General features: G+C 45.0%; 2 protein-coding genes across 4 annotated transcripts; one reads left to right on the forward strand and one right to left on the reverse strand.

Moving 5' to 3' along the window:
• Positions 1–1,653: 1,653 nt before the first annotated feature.
• LOC107280763 (uncharacterized) lies at positions 1,654–2,993 on the reverse strand. The gene has a single exon (XM_015780258.3). It carries the CDS (start codon positions 2,677–2,679, stop codon positions 1,666–1,668), a length of 1,014 nt encoding a protein of 337 aa, XP_015635744.1. The 5' UTR covers positions 2,680–2,993; the 3' UTR covers positions 1,654–1,665.
• Positions 2,994–7,743: 4,750 nt separating this feature from the next.
• On the forward strand, positions 7,744–13,603 carry LOC4324521 (very-long-chain (3R)-3-hydroxyacyl-CoA dehydratase PASTICCINO 2A-like). 3 transcript variants are annotated; one of them, XM_026022831.2, is made up of 10 exons: positions 7,744–7,997; positions 9,179–9,243; positions 9,379–9,490; positions 9,644–9,662; positions 11,955–12,043; positions 12,396–12,449; positions 12,675–12,745; positions 12,862–12,943; positions 13,038–13,134; positions 13,292–13,603. In XM_026022831.2, exons 1-10 carry the CDS (start codon positions 7,857–7,859, stop codon positions 13,360–13,362), a joined length of 801 nt encoding a protein of 266 aa, XP_025878616.1. In that variant the 5' UTR covers positions 7,744–7,856; the 3' UTR covers positions 13,363–13,603. The 3 variants fall into 3 exon arrangements, with proteins under 3 accessions (XP_025878616.1, XP_025878617.1, XP_066165809.1); XM_026022832.2 differs by lacking the exon at positions 7,744–7,997 and adding an exon at positions 8,665–9,033; XM_066309712.1 differs by lacking the exon at positions 7,744–7,997 and adding an exon at positions 8,995–9,106.
• The last annotated feature ends 3,936 nt before the right edge of the window (positions 13,604–17,539 follow it).

The following is a 17,539-nucleotide window of genomic DNA, read 5'->3' on the forward strand; positions in this document are numbered from 1 at the left end:
AATAGGGCTTTATTTTCGCCGTTTGTTGAGTTGTCCCGTTTCGCGTGTAGTTTCGGAGCCCGAAGACCCGCAGTGCGAGGATTTCGAGGATCAAGCTCCAGATCTCGAGCAAGGCAAGCCACCTTTGAACATCTTGAGCCTATATTTGAAATTTAATTATGTTACTTGAAAAATATTATGCATTGATAGGATCGCACTTAATCTGTTGTCCCGTCTGCAAGGCAGATTGGCGGACCTACCTAATTTGTTGCATTTGATCCTTCCTTGTTAATTGTTATGTCATGTCCCCTTGTAACCATCTAGTTGCGTCTCGATATTCGTGCATCCTGTGCAAGTATCGACGGACGCCTCCAAACTTAAAATCTGAATAACAACTTGGGTAAAACTTGGGTTTTACAAAAGACTTGGAAAACCCGACACCTGGGTCGGTGCTTGCGAACTAAATGAATTTCCAAAACCGCGGACCGGGGAACGTACCGGGTGTACGGTTTCCCGCTCTTGCACTTAAGGACCGTTTCCTTGGAATTTCATCCAAACATAAGACAAGTACGACCACATGGGTGGAATGGGACACCCCTGGCTGAGTAACTAGCTTATCAAGGGAGCCTTGATGCCGAGAGACATGTGGATTCGCCGGGGTGGTGTCGGGGAGGACCCCTGGGCTTCCTGGCACAGTATGGTCTGGGACCTAACCTGTTGGTCTGGGACCCCTCTCGTCGGCATATGATAAACCTGTGTTGGCTTTGGAAATGCCTTGTCATGAAAGCTTGGAGGTCTCCCGACGTGGCTAATCCCCACGGGCTGGGTGATCCGGGTTAGTAATGTCGTGTGGGTAAAGTGTACCCCCTCTGCAGAGGTTAACAAACTGTTCGAACAGCCGTGCCCACGGTCATGGGCGGATGTGAGGTGATTCCTAGCGTAGTCTTGTTTGACTCTTGCTTGTGAAATTGCTGTTGTGGAAAGGGGTTCGATGTTTGAAAGATCTGCAGCTGATGGGATCAGCTAGGCCCGGGTGGCCGTTTGAAAGTTGTTGGCCCGGGTGGCCGTTTGAAAAGTTGTTGGCCGGGTGCCAACCTTGTTTCAATTCTAAAGACTGATACATTGCACATACTCCGACCGGACGAGACGCACTGTCTCATCCGTGTCGTTTGAGAAGCACTCACTTAGTTGTTTTCAGAAAAGAGTTCAAATAAAATCAATTGCAAAAACAACAGCCTTTCCTTGAAACCTATATTAAACACTTATTTCCCATGGCTTGCTGAGTACTCCCGTACTCACCCTTGCTCTATATAAATAATCCCTCCCCCAGTTGCTGAAGAAGATGAAGCGGAACCTGCTAATGAGGAGTTCTTCCAGGAGCAAGCCGACTACGATGAGTTTTAGGGTTTCTGCCTAGTTCCCAAGTCGCGCCTGTGTTGTTTGGTCCAAGTCCTGGCTTCCGTTTCCCTTTTGTAATGCAGTTGTGAGCTCGGGATCTGTCCGCAGCCCAACATGACTGTACCTCTACTCTATAATAAAGAGACCTCTATTGCTGTGATGATCCGTCTTCCTGTGATACCAGCACTGTTTCCTGGGACTGGTATCGATTAACAGGTTAATTTGGAGCGTCACGGGCTAGTTCCGGTCGGTACTAGTTCGGGGCGTGACAGAGGCCTTGGGGACCAACTATGGTGATGGCCATGACCAATCACTGGCTTGGTAAGACGGTCTTGCAACCAATGACTGAGGAGCACATGAGACGGCGCTAGAGGCACTGCCACCAGCACTGGTACTAGAAGGACCAGCAGCAGTGATATCCAAGAAAACAGGAGCACTAGCCGTCGCACGAGGACGGGGGACCGCTGCACGCCTAGCTCGATAATCAGCCAACTTCTCTGGATGAAGATAGAAGCAATCATCGGAAATATGTCCAACCTTCTTGCAATGAGAGCAAATACGATCACTTTTGGCGATGGAACTGAATTCAGGGATCCCGCCCATAGGAGCTCCAACACGCTGAGGTGCTGCCATGACATTGTGAGTAACCACAGGAGTAGGAGTAGTGTCCAAGGAACAAAGACGTGTCTCCTCAGCGATTAGATCTGCAAGAGCCTCCGCCATAGTAGGACGTGTAGGACGTCCAAGCAACTGAACTCGAATGGACTCAAATTGAGAGGAAAGTCTCATGACAAATTGATACACTAGATTTTCTTGATCATGCTTCTCTCTCGCCTTGCATTGTGCACAACCTGAAGCACCTTTTGGAGTCTGTGCCTCAAGCTGTCCAGACAACCGAGTAAAGGCATTATAAAATTCTTCAATGGACTGATCTTGTTGTTGTAAGTTGTGCAAATTCTGCAGCAAGGAAAAACGCAAAGCTCCGCTTTCTTGAGTGTACCTCTGTTTGAGGTAGTCCCACATCTCTTTAGCGGTTGAGTGATCCCTGAAACTCATCCGAATAGGCACCTCTACACTCATGAATATGAATCCCATAACACGATCATCTGCTGTTTTCCACGCCTTAATTTTAGTTGCATCCGTTTTCTCATCAGGAGGATCATCTGTGAGGTGAGATGCTTGACCAATCGACCTCAAAAGCATACGAGCTGAAAGTTCCCATTCTTGATAATTTTGACCATTTAGCTTAATGTCCGTGGAGAGCAAAGCTCCACCTCCAAGAAAGGGGTCGGATGTTGCCATCAAGACCAGCAGAAGAAAATTTGACAAATTGACTGGACAGAGACTTGCTTGCAAGACTTGATGTATTGTCTCCTGAATTAGCACCAGCAGCACACAGCGGCAGCAGTAGTGGAAGAGCAGCAACAACGGCTGAGCGGAGGAACCGCGTGACGAGCGGCTGCAATGAGCGATACACTCACGCGTGATGGACGAATCACACTGACTTGCTGTGAATCCCGCTGCTGATCCGGATGAGGAGGACGTGAAGAAGATTTGCCCGATAGGGAGCCGCCGCCGGCAAGCCGGAGCGCCGGCGGACGACGGGGATCGAGGGCTAGGGTGTCACACCCAGAAATTCTCGAACCAGAATTTCTAAGCTGAATGTGCATTAAATCCCTATCCAGGACCAGCCAGGGTACATAAACGACAATTGTTGACATACAGACCCACGTCTTACAAAAATATAAAAGATTACAAATGCAGCGGGAAAGATAAAAGCGAGCTAAACCGGGAAGCTTGACTTCAGCAGCGGGCAACTCCACTCCACAGGCAAACCTTGACGGCAGCGACGAAACCAACCTCTCTGAGACGGCTCCAACTGAGAAGAACTTCAACTCTGGTATGGGGGAAAAGAGAGCAAGACTGAGTACTACCCACTGTACTCAGCAAGTCATACCGGAAGATGAGGTATGATGCAGGATATAACCAAAGGAAGCTAGGGGTTCTTTTGCATAAAGCAGGCATTTCAAAGCAGTAGTTGAAAGCAGTAAAACAGTTGTAGTAATTAATCAATATTAACCAATCACTGTCCAACGCTACACCACGTTGCAACAGGCCCAACCAACCACCTGAACTACACCAGTTCATTAAGCTAAACTAGGGGTGAGACTAATCACGGTGAATCTGGTTGATCGCCCATAACTGCGGGCACGGCTATTCGAATAGTTTTACTCTGGCCAGAGGTGTACAACTGTACCCACAAGACACGATTCCACACATGTCGCCATGCCCCGAAGTATCACCATGATACTGCAAAGGGGGAAATCGTGACAAGACCCTCCACATAACCCTCCCCTAACCATCCACACCACGCTAAGATTTCACCCCCACCCCTCAAAAGGCAGTGGGCGGTCCCCTCTTGCGCCGCGGTGAATCCGGCAGCTGGACAACCGAACACCTCGGCCGACCCAACTCCATCACGCCTACCCTCGCCACCGGTGCCTAGGAAAGGGTCGAGCTATACTTCAGATCAAGCAGTTACCTACTCCCGCTTGTGGTAAGCACGGTAAGTCTCCCAGGGTTTCCCGTGAACCGGTCCTTAACTGCCATGGGTGCGACCAGCAAAACCATACACTCACAGCCCGCCATTCAGAATATTTTAATTAACTGACACCCTTGCGGTGGCACCAATCTAAAGTTATGCCAATAGTCAGAGTCTATGTAATAATGTGATCCCCATTTGTGTCCTAGTTGAACTAAGCATGGCTAAGCATTTCCTAAGCCAACATCTAGTCATTTTGATACCCAAGTTATCAATGGCATAAGGTAACCAATATGTGGCTGAGGAATAGGACCCATCCCACATTACATTGTAAAAGAATGCAACATTTAATAGAAATGCGGGATATTGGTAAATTGGGTACAATATGATCAAACGTATTGCATGACTTGCCTTGCTCTCGAACTGATGAGACCTCAGCAACGTCTTCGAGAAACCACGGATCGACGAAACGGCCGAAACCTACGCGACAAACAAAGCACACAAGCAAAACATGCTATAAGACTACTGAAACAGGAAACAAAACCATTTTTAATGGATTCTTTGCATTTTTCTTGATTTACTGAGACTTGAATGGACTTAAACGGAGCTCGGATGAATTACTTATGAATTTTAGAAGATAAACTGTGTTTTTACTAATAAAGAAAAAGTCCTTAATTAATTATTGCGCAATAATACCCAGGGCTGACGTCATCCAAGGGGGGGGGGGGGGCGGCGCCGACAGGCGGGGCCCACGGGTCAGCGGCTCAAAGGGGAGAGGAAGGGGGCGCCGGCATGTGGGCCCCACGGGCAGTGGCTCAAGGTGGCCGGTCTACCGTGGACCGGGACCACGCGGGTGGTCCACGGCCGGTCCACGGGACCGACGGTCCAGATCGGCCGGGAGGCCGATCGGACGGCACAGCGGCGGCTAGGCACGGCTCGGCTCGGCTTCAAAACCGGCCGGCCGGCCATGGCAACCGGCGGCGACGCGCACGGTCGCCGGCGACGGCAATCGGCGGCGCGGGAAGCGACGGCGGACGGGGTACAGGACGGCGGCATCGACCGAAGGCGATGGCGAGCGCGTGGAGAGAGGCGGCGCAAACGAGAGAGAGGGGAAGAGGGAGGAGGAGGGGATCCTCACCGGCGAGTATGGCGGCCGGAGCGGAGGATGAAGGTGGCGGCGACGACCTGGCGATGAGGAGGGGCGGACGGGCGGCGGCGGCACCTACGGAGGGAGTTGAGAAGGATTAGGAGTAGAGAGAGTGACCACGGCGGCCACCATTGTTGGCCGGAGACGAAGGAGAATGGATAGCTCACCGGTGTGCGAGGAGAACCGGGCTCCGGTGGGGTTTAGCGGAAACCGAGCGGCGGCCGAGGTGGCTCACGCGGCGGCAATGCTAATGGCGGCGGCGGCTTGGCGCGGCGGCGGCTCTAGCGGCTGCGGCGCGCGACTGGAGGTGGCGGCAAGCGGCGGCTCTAGTGGCGAGCGGCGCGGCGGCGGTAGGAGGCACGGGAGAGCGCGGCGAAAAGGGGAAAAGGGAGAGGGAGATACGGGGAAGCTTTATAGGGGCTCGAGAGGGGCGGACATGGCCGGGAAACCCCCTCGATTTGGCCGGTGACGTGGGGGAGAGAGAGAGAGTGGGGGGGATTCAAATCGAATCCCGCCCATTTGCGGGCGCGCGTGCGGGCGGGAATGGCGGGGAGGGCGGCGACGTGGGGACGCGGAGTGGGGGCGCGGCGTGGAGCGGAGAAGGCGGCGGCGCGGACGGTTTCGGCGGCGGTTGCCGTCGTGGGGCGGGCGGCTGGAGGAAGGGGACGACACCTGTCAGCGTCCCGGAGAGAGGGGAAAGGGAAACGGGCCGGCCCAAAGGAAGGAGGCTGAACGCGGGAGGGAGTGGGCCGACGGCCCAATAGAGAAAAAAGAAGGAAAAGAAAAAGAAAAAGAAGAAAGGATTTTTCCTGGGATTTAAAATTGCACTTTGGTGATTTTTAATTGGTTAAAATTATTTCCAAGGCTCTGAAAATTCCACTAAAAATCTTATTAATGCATTGGAGCATGGGGAACTCAAGAAAAATTCCACCACGCTATTTCCGATTATTAATTGCATTTATTAACTAGGGATTTAGCTCTAGGTTAATTAAGATAATTTCTTCGGGCAATTTATTTAACCAATTTTTAAAGCAAGAAAAGGGGGGAAACTTCAGGGTGTGACATAGGGTTCAGCCCATGAGCTCTGATACCAGTGATAGATAAATTTGGGGAATTTGCTGTGTACTATTGACTTAGGGTCAAGGACCACATATAATGTATACAAGAGATGAAAAGACACATATACCCTTTAACAATAACTACTCAAGAGCTATGGAATCTGATTTCTTATCGAAGCTACGGCTCAGGTTGCTACCATTTCCTGAATAAAGAAGTAAAGGTTACTACTAGAATGGAAATGCTAAAATACACGGATTATCTTTTCCCTTGGTAAAAAAGAATGACTTGCTAATGGTGTGTTGTACCAAACATAAGCTTTTTTTTTTCCCATCTGAAGGAAAAATATGTACTCCCGGCCGGAGAAAAAAAATTGTACTACTCTATATCAATGCCGAAAAATGATGTTTAGATGTTCGGCTTTTCAAGGATGAAGAAGAAGTGTCACCATTTGATTTACATTGATGTGCAGTAACTGTCAGTGAAAGGAGCCAATTGCGTCTGATCATTCTTGATTTCTTCCTACTCTTATCCATGGACCCATCCGATTGCTCAAATGTGTAAAGCCTTTTTTTTTTTTTTTTTTTTTTTTTTTTTTTGCAGATTGTTAAGCCATAGTTGGCTGTTGAATGAGAATGGCCTTCCAATGTATAGACAGGGTTTACCTTTTCGTTTTTAAAGTGAAAATTGTTCCTCGCTAGTTTACTGAAAACCGATCCAAAATTGGTAAAAATCAATGACTTTCGGTCAACACGGTACGGCTGATGTCGATAGCAGATAAGGGCAGTGAAGCATATCTTTTGTTTGAAAAACTGTTGGAGCATTGTGCCCCCTATGCTCTCATAAGTAATACTAATAAAGTATTTCCTCCGTCTTTAAATATATTAATCTAATAGTACTACATTAGACACAACTATTGTTAATGGGTCTACTCTAGTACCGTGATGCTCAATTTTAGGATGGAAGGAGTATGCAAACAATGCCACTTTTATTTTTATCATAGCATACATGTTCTATTTGTGCACTCAAAATACCCGGTGAAGTAATTTTCTTAAAAGAACACCTTTTTGAAAAGAAAATAATAAATACTCCGTACAAAAGAAACCTAGGGCCTGTTCACTTAGATGCTATTTTCAACCTTACCAAATTTTAGTAAAGTTACAAAAAAAAAATGGTTACATTTAGTTTGCTACCAAATTTTGGTAACTACATAAGAAATCCTGCCAAAATTTTGGTAAGTTGCCAAAATTTTAGCAACAATGCCAAATTTTGGTAAGGTTTTTTTTGACATCAAAGTAAACAAGCCCCTAATTACCCTACCTATCGTCAGCATTAGGCCCAAATACGGCAGTAGCATTCCTGGCCCATACAGAATTTAGGCCCATAACTTGGGCTTCCAGTCGCACGCGGCCCACAGCCCATATTGGTGTGGAGTCAAATTTGTCATCTGTGCCGCACATCTGTGATCGAACGTCTCGTGGAGCCCATTGTCGGTATTACTGACAGGTGGGCCATGGCGCGGTGGGGCCCACACGTCAGCCTCATGGGTTGGCAGACCCGCCGCCGCCGCCGCCGCCGCTCGCCGTCGCAATCCCCTCCTCTTCTCCGTCTCTGGCTTCCCGAGCCAGTATCCTCCATGGCGCGCCGGCGAGAGACTCTCGCTCGCGCAGCCGTGCTGCCCCCACCCCCTCCCTCCTCCTCTCCTGTTCGAGCCAATGGCTCCGTAGTCCATCCATGGCTACCGACGCGCGGAGTGGATTGTGGCGGGAGGACGAGGAGCTCTTGCCCGTAGTCTCCGGCCGACGAGTTCGAAACGCATTCGGAGGCCAGGCCACTGGCGAGGATGGCCGCGGCCGGCGGCTCCGATGTGGTGGGGTAAGAGGGTACCGTTCTTACTACTGAATCTTCAGTTGGTTCGTCTACTGAATCTAGTTAATTCGTGGAGGTTTTTAGAGGGAAATATTTATTCCAGTACAGTGCAAGCATGAACATGCAGATGAAGGCTCCGTGAATCAATTTCTGCATGAAATTAGTGGATCTGTGTTGTTTTCGGTGTGTTTCTCCGGCTGGGGATGAAGGCCTTCTGTCCCGTTTGTTGAACTCATTGTCGACATTTGGCAATTGTCCTATCACTTGAAAAATTGTCGATGGTGCTCCTCTTCCTAATTCTCATAACTGATAACTGTGTTGATGTTAACAGGCCATCGATGTGTATCCAGTATAAGCTGTTCAGCTGTTTGAGTTAGCTCTTAGGCATCTATACATGTCTTTCACGCATAAAGCATACTTATGAAATGGCTTACATGTACAGGTGAAGAAGAACAGGAAAAGAACGAAGCTGAATGAGAAAGAGAAGTTGTATACTTGTAATCACGTGCTATCTTTTCGCTGTTGCAATGAAATTTCCTGATCACATGTTCACATGAATCATATCGGCAGTTTGGCAGGCAGTTTCAGTGGCAATAAGTTCAACTGTGTGCTGCTCAACCATTTCCTTTTCGAACAAATCTATATATGTTTTATCTGTTCTTGAGAATATAGTAAAGGAACTTCTTTTCTGAAGACTGATTAAAAAAACATGACCTTTGAATCAAGCTTGTGGCCTCTCAGATAACGAACTTTTCCTGCCACCTAGTTATGAGTATAATATGGCTTACATTTACACAGGTGAAAATGAAAATGAGAAAAGAAAAGGCACAATAAGAAACAACGGCTGATGATTTATTATGTTCTGCCCTTCTTTGTTGTGACAAAGTATCTTGATCACAAGGACGGAATTGGCAGGGTAGCTGGCAGTTGCAGTAGCATTAACTGCCAACTGTGTGCTGCTAATCTTATTTGATCCAAATTATATGGTTATTAATCAAATCCCATAGCCCCATAATCCCCAACCATGCCCGAAGAAGCTGCTGTAAGATGCTCAAACTTGTATTTTGGTGCTTCTGATGCTGTGATAGTGTGATGCTTGTACATCGATTGGTGGAGTAGAGTATCCTGGTCAAAGCCATTAGCAATCTCGATGTCTTCCTCCATCTCACATATCTCTGCAATGGCAGGGGATGGCGTCAGTCTTGCGGAGGCTCTACCTCTCTGTCTACAACTGGATTGTCTTCATCGGATGGTCAGTTCTATTGCCTGCTGTTTGTTGAGTTGTGCATGAATATCGATCTCACTTCCAGCATCTTTGTTTGCTGGTCAATTCTTGGATTGTACAGGGTGTTGTTTTGATCAAGGCTCTTTGATTTGGATCTTGCAGGGTTCAGGTGTCGTGGTCCATGATATTGGCATTGTTGGAGAAGAGATATGAGGCCGTCTACGCTGCTGTAGAGCAGCATCTGCTGTTCGCGCAGACTGCTGCCATCATGGAGGTTTGTTTTTTCTCTTGTTGCCTTTATAGTAGTAAAACTGTAAATTTGGATGCAGCTGTACAACTTTTTTGTTTCATTGCTCATGGAGATTGAGAGGTGCTAAACTTTTTTTGTTTTGCTGTTTGCCTGGTGATGGTGATACTGGTAGTGCAGATTCTTCATTCCATTGTAGGTGAGATATCCTTTCTCTTTATAAAGAAAATAAGTCTTATTTTCTTCCCAATACATTGTCTTTTTTTTTGCAGAAAAACATATAATATGTCGATGACAAAACTTCAACATGGGGTACCACATTAAATTTCATTTTTGACTTTTTACTGCAAACGAAGGGATTAAAAATGATATGTGATTGAGCCTAAAAGATACATAAGAATCTGGGGGCTCTTCAGAGTGGAAATTGTTAATCATGCAAACACTTTAGGTCTAAGGGTTACCTTGATGTTGTTTTTTGGTTTTTCATAATGAATTAGATCGTGGTAGATGGTAATTACTGGTATGTGCACAACAAAAGATATGCTGTAGTTTTGATGAATGTATATAGACTTTCATATTTTTTTTATTAAAACATGCATAATTTAAAAATAATATTATTTTAAAGGAAAATCACAGAAATATTGCTCGATTGGTGGAAGTCACAAAAATAGAACCCTATTGAATTATAGTTGCTCAATAGGTGACTTGTCGAACTGGGGGAGGCCGACAGGCTTAGCTGGCGTGAGAAAAATCCAAGTCATGTAAACACTTTATAGTTTACATGAATCTGGTGGCTCTGCATGGTGGAAATTGTAGCTTGTCGTCCCACCGAAGAACAGCAAAGATTCGTCGTCCCACAGCTGATCGATACTCCCTCGTCGGGAGTAGGCGACCTTCCAAAAATAATGCAGGCCCTATGCCAATTCAAAAAAGTGACGTGGTGGAGCGGTCTGCTAGCACACTCGGATTAAATGCACTCATGGATTAAAATGCTACTACCTCCATCCTAAATGTAGCTATTTCTTGCACAGTGCCTTGTCCCAAAATAAAACTATTTCCCCACCTACCTCCTCATCTCAACCAATCACAACCATTATGTTTCATCTACTTTCTCTTCTCAACCAATCACACACTTTCTATAATTATTCTCACCTACTTTCGTTATACCTGTGACAACCTCAATAATACTTACATTTTGGCACGGAGGAAGTATCTAGCCTACCTGATTCAAGCATGTGTCAGGCCATCCCCAACCCAGAAACTATTAAGTAGTTTCCATACTTACCATGTCATATAGATACTATGTATAGAAACTATATATCCAATAGATGGTGTCTTCAAATTAAATTCTCATCCAATCATCGCTCTTCTCTCTCCTTTTATCCACCTATCCTCTTGTTTTCATTCTTGATTCTTGTGTAGAGATGGTTTTTTGCATGAGAAATGGTTTCTTCATCTTTTTACCTCTTTCCTCATTAACTCTCTTGCCACATCAAATTTTTGCTTATGTGACAATGTATTTAGGTCCTGATTGTTTCAGCTTAAGATTATTGTAATCTAGATTATTGAACCATATTACTATAAGCTGAATTATAATAAGCCGCCATAGAATAAGCTGCGAGCTGTTTGTTTCCCTGGATTATAAGTTGTTTTTTAGTTGTTAGCCACCCAATAATCTAAAAAAGCACCTTTAGAGTGGATTACTAGATTATAGTAATATGGCTTATAGATTGTAATAATCTATCATAATGAGCTATATGTTTGTTTTAGCTTATTCCTAATAATCCAGATTATAATAATCCTAAGCTGAATCAAACATGGCCTTAATGCTATGGACACGATATGACATGGAGGGTTGGGGATGGCCTCAGGGAGTTGAAACTAGCTGCATACACGGTTTAAATGCACAGGCCCTCATGTGGACCAATCGGCTTCCCAGTGGACGACAGGCCTCCATGCATGTGCCATGTAGACCTGCGGTTGCCGATATGTTTTGTGGTGGCCAGGTCAGTCTGCAGCTGATCGATAGGTGGCGTGGCAGGTCCTGTCGTTTTGTAGCTGGTTGATGGGACTATGTGGAGTTAGGCTGACAGACTTTCCGGTCCACATGTGTCTGATATGGGCTTGTCGGCCTCCCCTAGAAGGTCCCTATCAAACAACCCAAGACCGTCATGCTTCTATTTCTATGATTTTTGACAACTGAACAATATTTCTACGATTTTCCATTAAAATAATGATATATATTTTTAAACATTCTAACTTTCACATTTGTGTGGTGTAATATGTAGCCTCTAGCCTCTTTTTCAATCATTTGAAATCATTATGATAGTAGCAATAGTCTGGAATTTGAATACATCTAGAGAAGTTTCAATGTTGAGAAAATCATCTTGTTAGCTTCTTCCTAAGGAGAGAAAGGAAGTGTCCTGTTAGACTCAATTAGTTCCCCCCCAAAAAATATTTTCTTATTACTGTAACCTTAATTGTTGAGAAGGGTTGGTGAGGTCTCCAGTGTCTTCTACTCTTCCACAAATTACTGCAAGGTTGTTCATGATCTGGGGCATCTTGCGGAGCTTCCCTGAGGTAATATCAGGACCTTACTCCCAAGTTATTAGATAGTTTCTATCTTCAAAACAAGTTCTGGATTAGAAAGCACTTCTTAAAATGACAAAACATACTATATGTTAGGTAATGTTTCAGCTATTAGAACATATCCCATACTTTCGTAATGACTCTGAGTAGGCATTGGTCAAACCAAAGCGGCAGAAATTGCATAAGTAATGAAGCTGATGCAATCACATTGTGGAGAAGGATAAAATAGTGTCCTTTCCTTCCGCAGCATCCTAGTTTCCTATTTCCTGTATTTTAACTTCTCATCAAGTAATTGTTTTGTTTATAAACAATATCGGTGAATCACTGTCCACATGTTTTGCAGATACACACTCATATTTTTGTTACCTCCTTGCTCATAAGCTGGTGCATCACTGAGGTATGTTACTCCCTAAAACTTTTGACCAAATTACTCACTTGGAAGACCATGAATTTTGGATGCAATTTTATTATAATTCTGCTTCTTAAAATGATAGTAGTTGTTTTCCTGAAAGAAAATGCCAAGCTTTGAAAGTTCCTGTTTTGAGCTTAGCTGAACAAAGATTATGAAAATTTCTTCACTACAGAGCATGACTTTGTAGAAAAAAAAACTTATTCCTTGCAGGTTACCAGATATTCTTTCAATGGCATGAAGGAGTCATTTGGATTTACACCTTCCTGGCTCTTATGGCTTAGGTTGGTTCTAGCTGTAAACAGATCATAATATGTAGCGCAAACTTCAAATGAAACTCATTATCTGTGAATTCTCTTAAAAATAAGTACTTATTATTTTCATACTGATTTCTTTGCAGGTACAGCACCTTCATAGTATGCTTTCCTATTGGTATGGTTAGTGAGGTTGGCCTAGTCTACATTGTTGTTCCTTTCATGAAGGTAATTTGAATAACTTAGTAGAAAGGAAGAGCTCCGCCTCCATTTGATAACAATCTTGTTTAGAAACTATTTTCTTTTGGATGAGCAATATCAGGCATCTGAGAAATACTGCCTTAGGATGCCCAACAAATGGAATTTCTCCATCAAATACTTCTATGCCTCTGTCTTTTTCATGGCTTTGTATGCCCCAGGTAGTATTTCCCTTCAATTATACTTCATTTAGTAATTGATTATATAACCTAGTAGTTTTTCTTAAAGAAAGTTAGCTGTAGGATTTTCTGAAAGGAAATCAAGTAGGATTTGCTAACTCACTGTCAGTGCCTTGTTGTTTCATTTGGATGAGTGCAGTATACCCGCACTTGTTCCACTATTTGATCGTCCAGCGGAAGAAGGCCTTGGCAAAATCAAAAACCACATAACTACTCAAGAGCTATCTAATCTGGTTTCTGCTCGCAGCTACAGCTCAGGTTGCTACCACTTCTTGAACAAAGAAGTAAAAATGTATTAGAATGGAAATGCCGAACTACACAGACTATCTTTTCCCTTGGTAAATAAAAATGGACATGAGTACTATTTTCATGATTTGTTAATGGTGTGTTGTACCAAACTTTGGCTTTTCCATATGTAAATAAAATTGCACTCCATATCGATGCCAAAAAATGATGTGTAGATTTTCTGCTTTTCAAGGATGAAGAAGGTTGCTATCACCATTTGATTCATATTGGTGCCCTGTAACTGTTTCTGGATATTATTTCATGAAAGTAGGGGTGGATCAGTGAAAGGAGCCAATTGCATCTGACATTGTCACACTGATATCGTGGATCATCCAAATGCTGAAATGTTTAAGCCTTTACAGATTGTCAAAGAAACACTACCTCTGTTTCAGGTTATAAGACTTTCTAGCATTACCCACATTTACATAGATGTTAATAAATCTAAACACACATATATCTCTCTCTCTCTCTCTATATATATATATATATAAGCAATGCTAGAAAGTCTTATAATATGAAACGGACGAAGTAGTTGGTTGTTGTCAAACTAGGATTTGACGGCACACTGCCTTGCTGTTTCATTTCGTGAATGCAGTGGTTCCATACTTGTTTCACCATATGATATGATCGCGCAGCGGAAGAAGGCCTTGTCAAAGGCAAAAACCACATAACTACTCAAGAGCTATGGAATCTGATTTCTTATCGAAGCTACGGCTCAGGTTGCTACCATTTCCTGAATAAAGAAGTAAAGGTTACTACTAGAATGGAAATGCTAAAATACACGGATTATCTTTTCCCTTGGTAAAGAAAAGAATGACTTGCTAATGGTGTGTTGTACCAAACATAAGCATTTTTCCTATCTGAAGAAAAAAATTGTACTCCATATCAATGCCGAAAAATGATGCTTAGATGATGCCAAAAAATTGTACTCCATGTACAGGTGAAGAAGAACAGGGAAAAAACGAAGCTGAATGAGAAAGAGAAGTTGTATACTTGTAATCACGTGCTATCTTTTCGCTGTTGCAATGAAATTTCCTGATCACATATTCACATGAATCATATCGGCAGTTTGGCGAGCAGTTGCAGTGGGAATAGGCTGTGTTTGTTCACACTGAAATTGGAAGTTTGATTGAAATTGGGACGATGTGTCATGTGACGGAAAAGTTAGAAGTTTATGTGTGTAGAAAAGTTTTGATGTGATGGAAAAGTTGAAAGTTTGGAAAAAAAAACTTTGGAACTAAACAGGGCCTAAGTTCAACCGTGCGCTGCTCAACCATCTGTCCAGTTCAATCTCCATTGAATGCCAAATCAATTTGAACTGTGGCTACAAATTGATTGCTACAATCCCAATCCGAGCAAGTCATTACCAAGATGTTGAAATCTATCTCCACTGCAATGCCAAATCAATTTTCTGATCACATATTCACATGAATCATATTGGCAGTTTGGCGAGCAGTTGCAGTGGCAATAAGTTCAACTGTGCGCTGCTCAACCATCTGTCCAGTTAAATCTCCACTGAATGCCAAATCAATTTGAACTGTGGCTACAAATTGATTGCTACAATCCCAATCCGAGCAAGTCACTACCAAGATGTTGAATTCTATCTCCACTGCAATGCCAAATCAATTTGGACAGTGACTAACTTGACTCCAATCCCGATCCGAGCTAGTCACTATCAAGATGCTGATAGTATTTAAGAGCTTCTGATGCGTGTACATCAATTGGCTGAGGAATCTGGGATTCTAGTCAACTGTTAAAGCCTCAATTGGTTCACGTTAAAGCTAAGCTCATTTTGGCGTGTTGTGGTAAACTTATTTGGCATACGAGAGCGCCGTCAAAGTTAAGTTTTTTATGTAGTTGGCGGAGAAAGGCCGTTGTCTGACGGCTGACAACCTGAGTAAGCGCGGATGATTGCACCAGCGAGTTTGCTCACTTTGCATGAGCAGCGATGAGGACTGTGAGCATCTTTTTGTTTCCTGCCCTATGATCAAGGGTTGGGCTGGAATTGGCTTCCAACTGCCGGCTGAAACGCGGCAAGGACTTCGGACCAGCTACAAGGGCGCTTTCGACACTCTGGTGTTGCTTGTCTGCTGGATAGTTTTGAAGGAGGGAAACGCACATGTTTTCCATAATCAGAGCCAAGCTCTAGCTCAGCTCCCAACTACAACTTATCTAGAGCCGGAGCTGTGCCAAACAGTCCAGATTCTCTATTTTTAGGAGCGGAGTTGGCAGAGCTGCTCCACAAAATTGTACTATGGGGGTGGAGCTGGGTTTTTGCTGCTCTACAACTCTACTCCACCCCAAAAGACCCACTACCCTTTAAAATTTCAGTGTATTTACACCAAAATGCCATTGAACTACCCCTTCCTAGTTCCTACCCCATCTCCTCCCGTTCTCTCTCCTCATCCTCCTTCCTCGGTCGAGGCCGGCGGCGGCGGCGGCGGCGTCGGCGTCGGCGTCGGCAGCGGCGGGTGGGTGGCGCGGCGGCAGCGCTCGTGCGGTGGCAGTGGCGGCGGCTGGCTGCGGGGCGGGCGGCGACGCATCGGCCTCAAGCAGCGGCGGCGGTGCGCGGGCTGAGAAGCGGCGGCGGCGACGGGGCGCGGGCTGAGCAGCGGCGGCGGCGGCTGCGCGCGAGCGGTGGCGCAGGGTCGGCGGCGCGCGGCCGGCGCGCGTGCTGTGGCGGCGGCGGCGCGCGGCCGGCGCGCGTGCTGTGGCGGCGGCGGCGCGCGGCCGGCGCGCGTGCTGTGGCGGCGGCGGCGCGCGGTCGGCACGCGTGCGGGGTCGGCGGCAGCGGCGACCGGCGAGCAGACCGCCGACGGTGGGACAGGCGGCGGCATCGGTGGAGCATGGGCTGAGCAGCAGCTGCGACGCCTACCAGGTGTTCGGTAAAATGACAACAAGGGATGTGGTGGAGTGGAGCTAACCAATCTAGCCAGACACTTTCTATTCCATTGGAGTTGAGAGTTGGAGTTTGGAGTCCTACCAAACAAGGTCTAAGTTGAAGCCATTTTTTAACACTTAACACATGAATTAGATAAACAGTATTAGCAGTTCGATGTTGGGGAGTTGTTAATGTGAACTGTTCTTCAGAAGTAGTACATGTCTATGTATGTTACCACTTACGATGGTTGTTGATGTTAACTGGACCTCGATTCATACATGCTATTGAGCTGCTTCTTTATACTTTTTCCTTTTCGAACATATCTATACATGTTTTTATCTGTTCTTGAGAATATAGTAAAGGAACTTCTTTTCCGAGGACTGATTAAAAGAACATGACCTTATATACACCTTATGGAAAGAAATAATCAAGGCAAACCAGGTAAACTTGTCAACTCACGGTATTGGACCAGTCTGGTTCGCGGTTTGTGCATACACCTTATGGAAAGCACGCAACAGCAGGGTTTTCGACAAGCTTCACACTTCGCTACACCTCTTGCTGCAGCAAATACAGAGCTCCCTCGAACTATGGACTCATCGAGCTAAAGGAATTACCAAGTCTAAGATTGAGTCTTGGTGTCAACTCCTACAATTAGATCCTTAATATGTAAATGCCACTTGTAATTTTTGTAATTTATTTTCTCCTCCTTTCTATTTGTTCTTTTTCTTTTTTAACTTTGTACCACCTCATTTCTATAGATGAAATGGCTATAAAGTAGAGCCAGCTCTACCTTCTTCCGTCAAAAAGAAAGAACATGACCTTTGAATCAAGCTTGTTAACGAACTTTTCCTGCCACCTAGTTATGAGTATAATATGGCTTACATTTACACCGGTGAAAATGAAAATGAGAAAAGAAAAGGCACAATGAGAAACAACAGATGATATCCTATCTTTCTATATATATATATATATATAGAGTTAGTACCCACTAAGAAACATTTACTCCTATAAAGAAAGACATGCAAGTAGCCACATCATCAATAATTTTAAGCTATTGGATCGCATTAGTATAGAGTTATCAACCGTTGGATCAAGAAGCTAGCTACTCATCCATCTAATTTAATCATTGATTATTCATCCATTCACCTCCCTTTAGCTCATAATCGCGCGTGACATTGTTATCCAGTGTGCACATCCAAATCCTCAAAGATAATACTACTC

The sequence above is a fragment of the Oryza sativa genome, chromosome 1, assembly GCF_034140825.1.
Source record: "Oryza sativa Japonica Group chromosome 1, ASM3414082v1".
NCBI lineage: Eukaryota > Viridiplantae > Streptophyta > Magnoliopsida > Poales > Poaceae > Oryza > Oryza sativa.